Here is a 13,488-nt window from a genome sequence, read left to right as displayed (position 1 = left end):
TGTTCAGCTTTTCCTCTGTGGTTAAAACTGCTGTGGTGCCAATACAGGACTTAAGGTGGAGTGAGGAGTTAGCCAATTAACAAGTGGATAGGGAGGACCTAAGTGTCACTCAGAATCAAAGTGTTGTTACCTGAAGAAGGTATGATGTTCAACACAAACTTTCCACAGCTTCTTTGAGGCTTTGTAGTTGGGCAGCTTGAAACCAATGGTGCTTTCATACTGCTCTTGCTAAAAGCAAAGAAACAAAAGTCAAATTCAATGACTCCACAGCGACATTATTCTGCAATTGTGAAACACAGTTTTCTTTAAATAGTGAAAGAAACTGAAAGACATCTGAAAAGCTGGATGTATCTTATCATACTTGCAATCAGTTGGCTCAGTCGTACAGTTACATTTATGTGTATAAGAAAACCAATAGCAATATAAACTAACAGTACTATTACATTTTATACCAGCCACTTCTGCTGAGAAATAATAAATAAGTCTAGGGGGTTAGAGTAAACCCCCCCACACACACAATCTATTGGTTATTAAAAGAAATCAGTTCTTTACATTTTTCAAAGCTAAGCTCAGAGGAAATCTATGGAAATTGGATCTGTGTAGAACAATACAAAAATCAATACAGGTCAAACATACAGACTATGTAAAGTGAGATTTACCTCTGACGGCCTGATTTTGATAAAAAAGCTGCTCCGTTTGTATGAGATCTTGAGCACTTTGGGCCAAGGGAAACGGTTGATCCTCAGCTTGTCTTTGTAAACCATCAGACCACTGGAGCAAACGCCCAGCATTATATCAACACCGTCCAGATCCTGCATGCAAGAAACACCACGGAACATTTACAGCCCTGACCAAACACCGCCAGCCTGCACTTGCAATAATCAGTCACCAGGGGGCAGACTTTCTCACGAAACGTTTGAGGTCATGGAGTTTAGGATGTTATTAATCTCTCTATTTTTTCCAAAGGGGTATGACATCAATTTTGTAATTAAATATGGATGCTACTGCTGCAATACAATGATGCTATTGTAAAAAGAGCATTTTAAAATTGAATAAAAATCAATACATGCATACATACTCGTGACATGCTTCTATGAAAAAGACTGGACCACGTGTTAAGAAGCAAACCATTCATCCAAACCAGTAAAATAATTTAAAAAATAAAAATAAACATACCTTGGCTTGGTGCAGGTCAACTCCATACATGGCGAGCTTCTTGGCATTTTCCAGAAACAGCAGATCTGCCTGGGCTGGACTCATTGATCTGGAGCACACACGATAACGTTTAATTCAAAGACGTATTTTACTGTCAGAATCATTTTTGAGGCTCAATCATCTTCAAGCAGCTTTGAAAATGAATTAGGTTCCTTCAATGTATGCACACTGGGCTTAAATGAACACTGTGAAAAGGGCGTGTCTAGACGACTCCTTAATGACCTGTATGTGCGGTGCAGATCCATCACTTTTTCCTCCAGCTCTTTGCTCTGTCCGGGGGCCAGGTTCAAATCTTTAACGTAGTCTGTTCCATGGAGCTCGGGGTCATACTCTCCGAGTTCTGACTGGGCTGTGTAGGAGCCCAGCAGGGACAGTGTGACAAAGGAACAGGGAAGAACACCAAGCATAATGTCCTTTCTCAGCTGGAGACACAGAAAGTACCTGGAAAAGGTGTGAAATGATTAAGGAATTGAGTCTATGAACATTTATCCTGGGTTGAATAAATGCAGTGCAAAAGCTCCCTATTGCCTCATGTTGATCCATTCCTTTAAGCTGATGCTTGCTCACCTGGTTAGGTCTTCAGTAAGCTGAGCTGGATCAGGAGGGTAGAACTTGACGTTGAATGTAAACTCATAGACAGCACCTGGAACCTGTTTCCGTATCTCTTTGGTGGGTTCCAACCATGTCTGAGCAAAACGGAAGAAATGCAAGAAAATTTGCTCCCTTTTTTTTTGCACTGTCATTCATAACATCCAGTTATGCTCCAAGTAATTAACACTACAGAAGGGTAAAACCATCCTACCTTGCTGGTTGGGGTTTCCCAGTGAGCCAGGCCAAAGTAGTCTTTCTCCAGGAGGTTAACATGGTCACACACCTTTGTAAGAAGTTCTTGGCCTTTAGCATGTTTCTAAATGAGAAAGAGAAACGCAGACATAGGACACACGGCAAGAGAAACTCTTCAGTTTCCATGTTTATCATCACAGAAAAGCAAACGCAACAGTGGTGCATTTTGGGAGGGTTTGCTTACATCAAGTTCACACTCAAACTGAGCGTCGTCCAGCAGGGTGACTTTGCACTGCATGGTTTTCTGACGTTTAGAGCCTTTAACCTCTTCAGTCTTCTTTTCTGTCTTTTCTTTTGCAGGCTTCTCTTTCTTTGCCTGCTTTTGTTCCTTTTCCTCTTCTTTGATTGGCTCTTCCTTTTCTGCTGGTTCTTCCTCTATTTTCTCCGTGTCCTCCTGTTTCACTTCTTCCACTGCTTCAGGCTCTTTTATCACAGCCTCTTCCTTGTGTTCCTCTTGGGCTGGCTAAAATAGTCAAAACCAGACAATTGCCAAAGTGTGTCACAAAGATGAAAGAGAAAGTGGGAGACATTATACAGAGCACCATACTAAGGTAGTACTCAAATAACCCAGGATGAACCCGAGCGGTTGATACTAGCGTTAGTTCAAACCAGCATGGGTCATCTTTGTTTCAGACCAGCCTTTAAGCCCAAGTGAGCACAGTGATGCTCACTGAGCAAGCTGTCCACATAAAAAACTCATTAGAAAGCAAAACCCAATCAGCAGCATGAAGTGCTTTTTTTATAACCTTTGTCTGCAGTGATGTTCTTTTTTAGCCCTTGTTTTAGAAAATACAGTTAGATGAGTTAGATAAATCTGTCTGGAGTCGGTCTACAGCACCTCTGAAAGTCTGTAATACCCCTTTTCCATCAAGGTCAGGCTTCCTGGGGTCTTGTTATCACAAGGACATTGCAAACAGTCTGAAATCACGGCAGTCGGCTTAAAAATAGAACTGCACATTACTCCAAAAAAATACGGTCTGTTTTTAGAGTTAGCTTTGTTTTTTGGTAGAAATATACAGGCAAAATATATTGTTTGACCCGTAAGTTTTGGAGGTCTGTTTAGGAGAGGCTGCCATATCTTTACATTTCCAGTGATCATGCTAATTTAAGCCAACTGCCTACTGGTTCTACTTTCATCTTAATCACCACGAATCTTAGAACAAGTACTCTAAATGTGAGATTGTTAGGACTCACCTGCGCCTCTGTGCTGCTTATAGAGTGCTGATCAGCAGCCTGTTCAATATCTGGCTCAGTTTTAAGCTCAGGCTCAGGAGCAGCAATCGGTGCTTTCACCTGCTCCTCACTTGGTCCTTTCACTTCCTTCACTTCCTTCTCCTCTTTCTTTCCTTTGCTCTTTCCCTTGTCTTTTTTCTTCTCTTTGTTCTCTTCTTTTTCCTCCTTTTCTTCCGGCTTTGCTTCCTCCCCTTCTTTCTCTTTCTTCTTTGCTTCTTCTTTCACCTTTTCGTCTTCTTTTTTCTTCAACTCCTCTTTTGGTTTTTCCTCTTCTTTTGTTTTTGCTTTTTCCTCTTTCGTTTTTTCCTCTTCTTTCTTCTTAGCTTTTTCCTCCTCTTTCTTCTTCGCTCTCTCGGCTTCTCTGGCTTTTTCTTCTTCTTTCTTCTTTGCTTTTTCCTCTTCCCTCTTTTTTATCCTCTCTTCTTCCTCTGCTTTCCTTTTTGCTTTCTCCTCCTCTTTCTTCTTTAATTTCTCCTCTTTTTCTTTTTTCTTTGCCACCTTCTTGTCAACCTTTTCTTCCTCCTTCTTTCCAGCGTCTGCCGCCTTGTCTTTGACCTCAGCAGTTTCCTTCTTTTTCTCTTCCTTTTTCTCCACTTGCTTTTCCTCCTTTTCTACAGTCTGCTGTGTTGTCCCTTCCTCGTTTTGGTCCTCTTTTTTCATCAACTTTTCCTCCCCCTTTTTTTCCTCCCCCTTTTTTGTCTCCTCCTTTTTCACTTTCTCTTCATCCTTTTCTTCTGCTTTTTTCTTGGCCTCTTTCTTTTTCTTTTTGCTACCTTTCTTCTCTACTTTTTCTTCCACGTTCTTTTTCTCTTCTTTAGGTTCTGCTTTGTCGTCTTTCTTTTTCACTTCTTTCACCTCTGGTTTTCCCTCCTCTGCTTTGGCCTCCTTGTCTTGACTTTTCCCTTCTTCCACCGTCTCCTCTTCTTTCTTATCTACTTTTTCCTCTTTGTCTGCCTTTTCGTCTTTGGCTTTTTCTGCCTCAAACGCCTCTTCCTCTGAGCACTGTGATCGGCGTTTGAGGAAAGAGGAGAAGAGACGAGAAAGGCCTTTGCCAGCAGAGGTCCTGGTACGAGGCTTTAGCTGCTCCTCCTCAGGGGAGGTCGCTGCTTCGGCAGGCCCAGGCTCAGTGACCTGTTCCTGGGCCTTTGTGCTCGACTGCTCCCCCTCTGGGTCAGATGTAGCCGCCTCTGCCTTCTGCTTGTTCTCTGGTTCGGGTTCGGGCTCAGCGCCACTGGTCTTCTGCTTGCCCTCAGTGTCTGCCTCAGTCACGGCAGTTGCCTCTGTTGTCATGGTAGCCACTGCGAAGGTGAAACAGAAGGGAGTCATAGATGAAGAAAGGTCACAGCATTGATGGTGTCCAACAAACCAGGTTAACTTAACACTTCATTTACACATACGCAGTTTTGGAACAAAAGGTTTTTTTTAATAAATTTTAGGACATTTTTAAAGCATTTTACAGGTAAAACTAGTGACTTTTTAATCAAGACAGCAACTATCACATCAGCTACACAAAATTTACTAAAATCTGTGGATTATTTCCTGTTTTAAGCTCTATCTAATCTGCCTTTCAGTCATCGCCCTCGGCTCAGATTGCCAGCGGAACAGATAATGTTTTATTTTATGACACAAACAGGATTATTTCTACCCGTTCCTGCTTATTTTCTCTTAAATATTCTGCATTTTGGCTTACACTCTTAATTAACAATAAGCTATTTTTCACTGTAATTTTCATTGTTGCTTCAGTGTATCGTTAGCTGCCTACTCCTTAAGAGTGCCTATTATTTATTAATATTCCAGGAAACATGGAGCCAACTGCCACCTACAGACTGCGCCGTGACTCAAACACACGCACGTATTTACACATGCACAAACATCGTTTCATCGCACAATGGTTCTCCTTGTTGCAGAGTGTTTCTCTGTCTGCACAGAGATCTCACAACAGGCTCATTAAAGCTCACTGACACAAAGGAGGCATTCTGCTCCGGATTTGCCTATTAGCACTGTCTACATTGGGCATGCCTGGCTCTTCAAATCACACACGCCCCTCATGCTTAGGTCATCTAAGGCACTAGAACAATATGACAATAAAGAGATAAATAAACCAATAAAAAGCTTATAAAGTTTTTTAAAAGTCATTCTTAACGTCTAAAATTGCAGGTCAATAAATTAACTCTACTCTTATTTCAGTCACATTTTGCTCTGCACAGTATTGTTATTGTATATGTCAGCTAGTAATGAGTAAATAAGCCACCTGATTACTCACACAATTTCAAATAGTTTAACACATCGAAATTTAAAAAAAATATTTCTTAGTGGTTTCACGTCCATCTCATTTTACCTCTTGTACTTTTCAACCTCACTCGGTTAAGGTGAGGCTGACTTCTGTCAGTATGTAACAGAGCGAGCATACCTGCCCGTGTTATTACAATCAAAATGATGTGACTCGCAGTCCCAGTACTTGGGCCCTTTAATGAACACAACTTTGATCCTCTGCGGTGGCAGTGTGAGGACAGATCTGGTATATTTAGAAACTTCTAACCAGCTGATTAAATCACACAGGGACTAAAAAAAAAAACTGCAGGTATTATGCAATGGCACAACACCTCGCTTAAGCAAGTTACAGCCACTCGCATCGCAGATCAGCTCCTTATTTCGACTGTGCCGACGTGCACGCTCCCCCGAACTAGGTCTCGTCTGACTGGTGACGAATGTGGCTGTGTTTTTGTCTCGTCCATATGTAGTTCAAGTCCCACCCTGGGCTGGGGGAGGGGTGGGGGATGGGAAAACGCTAGACGGGCAGACGGGCCAATCTTCCAGATGCACGGGGCCGCCCCCGTTGGGTGCAGCCTGGACCTCTATACCGTGCACTTCCCACTGGCACTACAGGACAGCGGGAGAGGAGGAGGGGGGTACACATAAGAACAAATCCTCTTTAGCCCTCCCATTGTTTGTGTCCAGTGACCAATAACTGGGCTGAACACTATAACTAATCCTGCCTACCCTTCCCCCCATAAGACCCCCCCCCCCCCGTAGGCCTATTCCCTAGGTCACCACACACACATATGCACATACACACACAGATAGTGGTATGCATCAATGCTCACAGTCTCCTTTGGGTCTTTTAGTGCTCTGTCATCTCAATTCTGATTGTCAGAAAGCAGACATGCTCCTAATGGACCAGCTGAGCTTGTGTCTGCTGCCTCCTCCATTTTGTGTTGCCTATCTAACATCTCTGCTGTCACCCAGCTGAGCAGGCCCAACCTGCATCCTGACCAATTGAGACGGCGACCGTCACGCCACAGGATCTCAACTCCCAGTTAATTTCTAGCAACGTGACTAATATCTCCTCCTCTTACACATGGATGAAATGTTGCTGCACTGAGAGGGATAAAACTGCCCTCAATACCATATAATTAGTGTCTCTAATGAGCTAAATTATAGATGAAGCAGGCCACCCTCCAGCATAAGTGAGCTGCTGGATCAGGTGTGAACAGAACTGGAGTCAAAAGAGGATGTGATTTAGAGTTTATTATGCTCTTAATTCATCTGAAGGTTATTTAAAAATCTGAAAATAGGTGATATGATTGAGTGAACCTGACTTACAAGAAAAATTGCATATGCTTAGTTATTAGTTATTAGAATAACTGCTTGAACTGATGCTAACCCAGCCACACGATCAAAACTCTATTTATCATTCTCACACTCCGAAAATATATTTGTCTCGCTACTAAAACCGTCACACTGTTTACCAGTGACGCTGCAGCAGCACCGCTGTGTGCATGTGTAATAAAATAAAAGCAGAGGGCTGAATGAAGACGAGCTTGCAGAGACGCAGGAGGAGGAGGAGGTAAAGTATATAAATAGCAACGTGTGCGCAAGAAGCTGGGACTCATTAGTTGGCCTTTACAGACAACCTCATATCTATTCCTGTTCACAACACGTGTATACATGCGTGCACCATCGCAACTGCACACTCAATTCCACTTAAAGCCCAGTTTTTGAAAATGGATTTAATCTGAACGAGTGCACTGCTCCGTCGTTATCAGCACTGACCGCTGACTTAAAATAAGCGCGGCTCCCAAAATAACTGCAACGACGTATAAATACTAGAAGACAACGAAAGCATGTTTCCTGGGCACTGACAGTAGGCTTAAGGAATTAGAAGGAGTTTAGAGTTAATCAGCCCCCAAGTGACCAAGTGAGATTATCTCCATCTACCTGCCCACAGGATCTCTCTCTCTCTCTGTCGCCCTCCACCCTGATTCGCCAGCTCTGTGCTCCTCATCCTACATGCATCTGTATGTGTGTGTGTGTGTGCGCGTGTGTGCGGGCGTGAGCAAGGAAAAAGAAAAGCTGGCAGAAGCACAGTGGTGATCCGCTGTGCTGATTCATGGTTTTATGTGGAGCCCCGCCTACCTGGCTGAAAATCAACAGAAATGAACTGAAGACCAAGATATCAGCCCCTCCGGCCACATGGTGGCTCCCATTAACCTCTCCTTACAAACAGAGGCACACATGACAACATACACGCCAACACGTGCCTCGCTAACCTATTCGTGTGCGGTTAACATAGAAGCCTGCCTAGCAACACTGTGAATACAAGCACACGGGCAGGGATTTATATCCATATTTCGTCTTTACAGTTTTCATAAACAAGTTTCTTAAATGATCACAGGATGTAATTTGCTACTGTGTAGTTATGGATTATGGACAGGAAGCATAGACTGACTACAACAAATGAAATGTAGCAATCAAAGATTGGGTCCAGAATCTCCCGTGTGAACCGGAGGACGGTCGAACAAACGGTGTTGGTTTCCAATGGTTTATTTCAGTCTGGCTATCAGTGTAAACCTATCCCAAACTCAGTGCCACACCAATCAATACACACAGATGGTGTCTGTGAGTGTGATGCTGTAACATGAACCGACATGGGAAAACAATGAAGTACCGTGATTGATTTACTGCGGTTGCCCTGAAAGCAATTTCGAATCCTTTTCCAACATTACCTCAGCCGCCGCCGATTAGAGTCATAATATTTCTGTACATTGTGAACGAAAGCTTCTTTCCATGTTGCAGAGACATAGAAATACAGACACGTTATAAGATTCAGAATCAGCTTTGTGCCATTACTCAGTTTTCTGTCATTAAGTGAAAAAAATGTCTAATTTGATCCTAGAATTATTTGTGAAAAGGTTATGTTAAATTTACTTTTTCCTTGGTGTTTAATAATCATAATCACTGTCCTAACTGATGAAGGAACTAGCAAATGGCTCTAAGGGATGCAGAGTCTGTTCCCTGTTTGGTAATGCTCATACAACACAGTAGTAGTCTAACTGCTCGAATGCATCATAACTCCCAAAAGAGGATTAACATCAGCAAGCTCTTCTGGGACCTGGATGACCTCACTCTCACACAGAAAGACCAAAAACATCTTTGCGTATCACTTCAGCAGCTCTGTGTCCACAACACTGCTGATTCAGCAGTGCAGGAGACCCTCAGTCTTATCTGTTATTTTTAACCTCTGTGTTTACCTCTGTTGCTCATGCCAGCACTTGCCAGTTCTGCTGCATTAGTTCAACCCGCGACACTCTCCCTCATCCGCCCTACGTCACATCTGCAGCGCTTCATAAAAGATTATCTGACTATATATATTCAGCAGTATCATCAATGGAGATGAGGCTTATTGGATGAGTTGCTCCGAAGTACGCAGGCAGGAACAAGACAGACACAGGCACATGAAGCCCTGTGGTAAAGATGGGCATCTTTTAACCCCTAATACATTCCTCACGGGGCAAAAGCGAGCAGAAAATATGAAATCCAAAGCAGAGCAGCACCAATTAAAAATAAACAAACAAGCAACAACTGAACATCTGAACAGAGAAGACAGACACAAGAGCATCATCAGCAATAACACATTTTACGTATGATTTAAGAGACCTAAACAGGGCGGCCATTCTCAGGCATCCCAGTCAATACTTTTAAAGCTCTTTATGTACCTGTCAGACAATAAAAAAATAAATGAAATAAAATAAATTAACAAAAAAAAACAGTTTTATAGAAAACCTATGTTTTTTCTCTTTTTATAATCTATGTTTATCAATTTTTTTTCAATCATAATATATCGGGATTGCTATAATAAAAAAGAGGGAAAATTGCAAAGTGGGTTGTCTAAATGCGCCCTCTTTTAGCAGAGCGATCATTGCATTTATTTATTTATTTTACACTAAACAACAACACACCCTGCCTCCACACTACTGTTCGTTTCTAAAGGTGTTTTATTTGTTTGGTTGTTTTAAACTAAACAATCCTCAAGCGGAACAAATTCATTAATTACGCGTTAATGATAATAATAATAATAATAATAATAAATGATCAATTACGTTTAAAATAATCTAAAATGTAACTTTTTCACCCTCCTTCCCTGAAACAGTTACGGGCTGTGTCGGACCTACATGCCGGGGTATTTAAACAATCTGTGCACGAAAATGGCGCCGAATGTGCAACAAAACAAACACACACCAACTCATCTCCACAGCCCCGGCGCATGCGAGCCTGAAATGCGGCTTACCTACTCCGGGATCAGCATCAAGGAGGAGACTGGATGCCGCAAAGACGGACAGAAAAAAAATGCGATATTCCGCGCGTTCACACGAGAAACAATGCTGCTGAGCGACACATGCTTTGTTGTGCTTGAAGGTGTCCGATGCTCGTAAAGGGGTGGAGTCTCACGCCGAGGCTTGGACTTCAGCTGAGCGAATGAGCACCAACCAGCGTGGCTTACAAACCCATGCCAAGGCGGAGGAGATGCACACAACTTTCATATAAGGCTGATGAGGCCAGCTCCAGAGAAATTCTGATTTAATATAAAAATGGTGCATAATAATGACGCCTAGAACATTTAAGATGGTTTTAGAAATTGCTCATGAATGAAATTTAGTAAGGCTATGTGGGTTTGCCAAGTAAAAACCCATATTTTGATTCATTTCACTGTATTGACCCCTTTTAAAAGTGCATGCGTGGTGTGGATCGGTTAAAGCGAGCGATCATTAGTACAGTGTAACGCCCAGAAGCAGGAGGAGGCAGGCACCAACACAACATAGGTAAGGGTCTCAAGACTGCAGACGTGACAGAGGAACAGCTTAAAACTCTGCCCAGCTGAAAACTACAATCCCAGACACACCCACCCGTCGATCTACATCTCAAAATTCAAAAACAAGCTCACACACATATGGGTCTTGTTTTTGGGCACACACATACACACAAGCAGTCTTTATGGACCCCATGACGGTTCCCCCACCCATCTGCTTGACCCCATTAGCGACATACGGCTCATAGGCAGAAGGGGGCTCATTATTCTCAGAACCACACGGGGGTGAGGCGCCATCACCTTTGTCCTACACAGGCAAGTTCATGTGGCGGGCGTTATGAGTGTCATGTCATGTCTAGCACTATTATATGCTGTATATCGAAGAAGATAAAATATCTTACCAGCAAAAAAAGGTTATCCTGCGATTCCAACTAAAATAATACCGGGTTGCCGTAAAGTCCGAAGCTCTTACCGTTGGGGCGAATGATGAAAGTGAACAGAAAATATCTCTCCAGGCCAGTAACAGTCTGTGTGCATCTGTGTGCTTTTTTTTTCCTTTAGACTTTGATCGCAAAGCAAAACGAGGACACCATAACAGCACACCGACTGGCATTTGTTAAACATTTACTTTGACATAACACATTAACAGGAATCAGGGTTGCGCACAGGCAGGATGTAAGTTTTGTGTAGCTACTGAGGAGAAAACAGAGGAAGGGGAGCAAGGCAGGCAAACAAAACCCATATGAACAACTTGCGTTGCTTCCAGTTGCTTAGGAACCCCTGCCCAGCCCTAGGCCTACTGCAAGGAGCAGGTGTTGAGCTGGACCCAGGAGAGGGAGGAGAGACAGACTACAAAGGGGGGGAGAAGAAGAAGAGGTGCAGAGCACTGGCAGACCCAGTCTCTTGAGACAGTGACAGCCTGGAACCGCAGACCCTGAGACGGCCCACCTCCATGCACTCACACAGTAGACACACCCAAAACACTGACGCAAACATTCTGCTTCCCCTGCCGCTCTTCTACATTTGTTCAAAAGCGCAAGCAAACACGCGCATATAACGGAGCCGTGCATCACTCCAGCTGAGTGCATGGGGGTTATGTTTGTTTGGAACATCTTTATCCCTCTCTGGCACTATCGCACGGTGATTACGTAACGCCCCCCATACCACTTCCACCCAATTCATCTCTCTTTGACTTTCGTGACTACATCTGGGTACGCATCTCACACACACACACACACACAGACACACACACACACGCCCTGTACCCTTCCATTTACATCTTATGTAAAACAATGTGTGCAGCTTAAAAAAATGCTTTAAAATGTGAAGTTTGAGTGCATCTGAGAGAGGCACAGTTGCAGGAGGTTTTCTCTGTTGTTTTTTAGCTCAGAAACTGAGCTCTCAAAAGCACTAACGTGATAGATGGTAAGAGTACATCAATATTAATTTTGCACCATTATGTTATGAAGAATTTATGAAGCGGGAATGTTCCATGCGTCTGTCCTTTCCTTCCCATGGACAAGTTGCCCCTTCTTATTCTACTAGGGCACATTTGACTCTCTTGCACTTTAAGGACAATAAATTACGCTATGAAAGGTACAGAGCAGGAAAACAGCTGAACGAGAGTGAATTTAAATGATAGATTTATTATTAATGAAGGTAAAACGATTGTTGTGCTCTGCACTCCACTTTGTAGTGATGCTCTATCCTTCTGCCCCTCTGTGGTGCAATTTTCACTTTGAATGTATTTACTTGTTTATTTTAATCTTAACTATAAAAACAAGAGTTAAAAATGTCTTCTTTTTTTGCTTCAATCATGTTTTACTGCTAATCAATGCAGTATAACAATCAATCTCCTTTCATAAGGAGAAAAAAGAGAGAAAATTCTAATAAAGATACTGTTGAGGAAGTCAGATTGGAAGCAACATGCTTACATACATGTGTTTGGATGTCATCTGATTTTAATGGCTGGTGGAACATTGAACAAATTGTGGCAAAAATGTGTTCTCAGCCAACGAAGAATAGATGTGATCTACTGACGCTACTGTACAAAGGTGTGTTGGGTTAGTTTGCACTGCCACCTGGTGGTTGACTTCAATGTAGTTTTGCATGTAAACTCCCAGCATGGAAGCTTTTAATTTCAGTAACCAGTGTGATGGTAAAACCAGTCTCATCTTTGTATCATAAACCTCAGTAAACCTTTCACTAAAATCATCATTTTATCCATGTGTAAGTCATATTTTGAGTCTAGTAACAAAAAACAAAAAACAAAAAAAAAAGACACTGAGGCAGAAGATCAGCTAGTTCAAGCAGTTCAGCGTAAATTATATCAGATGAGTAAGAGAGGATCACTATGGGGCGCCGTTTGTAAAGTGAAGCATGCTGAAATTAACGGCAACATTTTTCCACATTTAGCTCAAAACCTTACAAAAACATACTTTTTCACTTTACAAACGGCGCCCCATAGATCACCGCCAATTCTAGAGGTGTAATGCATGCTGGGAGCGGGTGTTCATGAGAGATAAAGACCTGTTTGCGTCCAGATACCTCAGTGTGACACCATTAAACAACTCCTCCCAAAATTTAACTAGGCTTTGAGTAACCAGCAGTAAAACAAAAACTATGTGCCATAATTTTTGACAGGAAGTACACTATAGCCTTTTCAGATCAAAGCCTTAACAAAAGCAATCTTCTCAATTCTAAAACATTTTTTTAACCCCCAAATTTTATTTTTCCCAGATAGAAAGAAAGTGTCAGAGCTGACTCTTCCCTCACATCCACTACCCCAAAAAATACTGATAGAGTCTGAAGTCTGAACCCAAAGTGAATGGTTTAAAATAGAAATAATGAATAAATGAATATTTAATCATCTCTCTAAAGCTTGATGAGCTACGTCTTTAGGGAAATGCTTCCTCAATATAAGTGAAAAGCATCTGTGCAGCTATTTAATTATACAAACACTCTGCATTAACTATGAATTGCATTCAGGTGCATTAGGAGGACATCACTGGTGCACATGACATGGTAAAAAAAAAAAAATCATTGTAGGGCTTCAGCAGAGCACTCACAAAGCACAGCACGAATGCCTTTCATTCAAATTAAATGGGATA

The 13,488-nt window shown here is 42.2% G+C and overlaps 2 protein-coding genes across 16 annotated transcripts in view; both read right to left on the bottom strand.

Annotated features, from left to right (window-relative positions):
- LOC120732150 (band 4.1-like protein 3) overlaps positions 1–3,455 on the bottom strand; it is a 20,709-nt gene extending 17,254 nt beyond the window's left edge. For 14 of the 15 annotated variants that reach the window (XR_005695535.1, XR_005695536.1, XM_040029534.1 and 11 more), the window contains exons 1-7: positions 2,243–2,406; positions 2,018–2,122; positions 1,783–1,901; positions 1,438–1,656; positions 1,177–1,264; positions 660–812; positions 131–228 (exon numbers count right to left, since the gene is read on the bottom strand). Coding sequence is in view for 13 of the 15 variants with exons in the window: in XM_040029534.1 (XP_039885468.1) it covers positions 131–228; positions 660–812; positions 1,177–1,264; positions 1,438–1,656; positions 1,783–1,901; positions 2,018–2,122; positions 2,243–2,296 (836 nt within the window). In the remaining 2 variants the exon portion in view is untranslated. Of the gene's footprint in view, positions 1–130; positions 229–659; positions 813–1,176; positions 1,265–1,437; positions 1,657–1,782; positions 1,902–2,017; positions 2,123–2,242; positions 2,522–3,252 lie in introns of those variants that run through there. The other variant, XM_040029530.1, reaches the window with a different exon arrangement.
- On the bottom strand, positions 2,888–13,488 carry LOC120733034 (neurofilament medium polypeptide-like). The gene is made up of 3 exons (XM_040031031.1): positions 13,447–13,488; positions 4,042–4,589; positions 2,888–2,947 (listed from the first exon to the last, which is right to left on the bottom strand). Exons 1-3 carry the CDS (start codon positions 13,469–13,471, stop codon positions 2,888–2,890), a joined length of 633 nt encoding a protein of 210 aa, XP_039886965.1. The 5' UTR covers positions 13,472–13,488.

This window comes from Simochromis diagramma, unplaced genomic scaffold (assembly GCF_900408965.1).
Source record: "Simochromis diagramma unplaced genomic scaffold, fSimDia1.1 OVJJ01000361.1, whole genome shotgun sequence".
Lineage (NCBI taxonomy): Eukaryota > Metazoa > Chordata > Actinopteri > Cichliformes > Cichlidae > Simochromis > Simochromis diagramma.
This window is presented reverse-complemented; position numbering and strand designations above follow the sequence as displayed.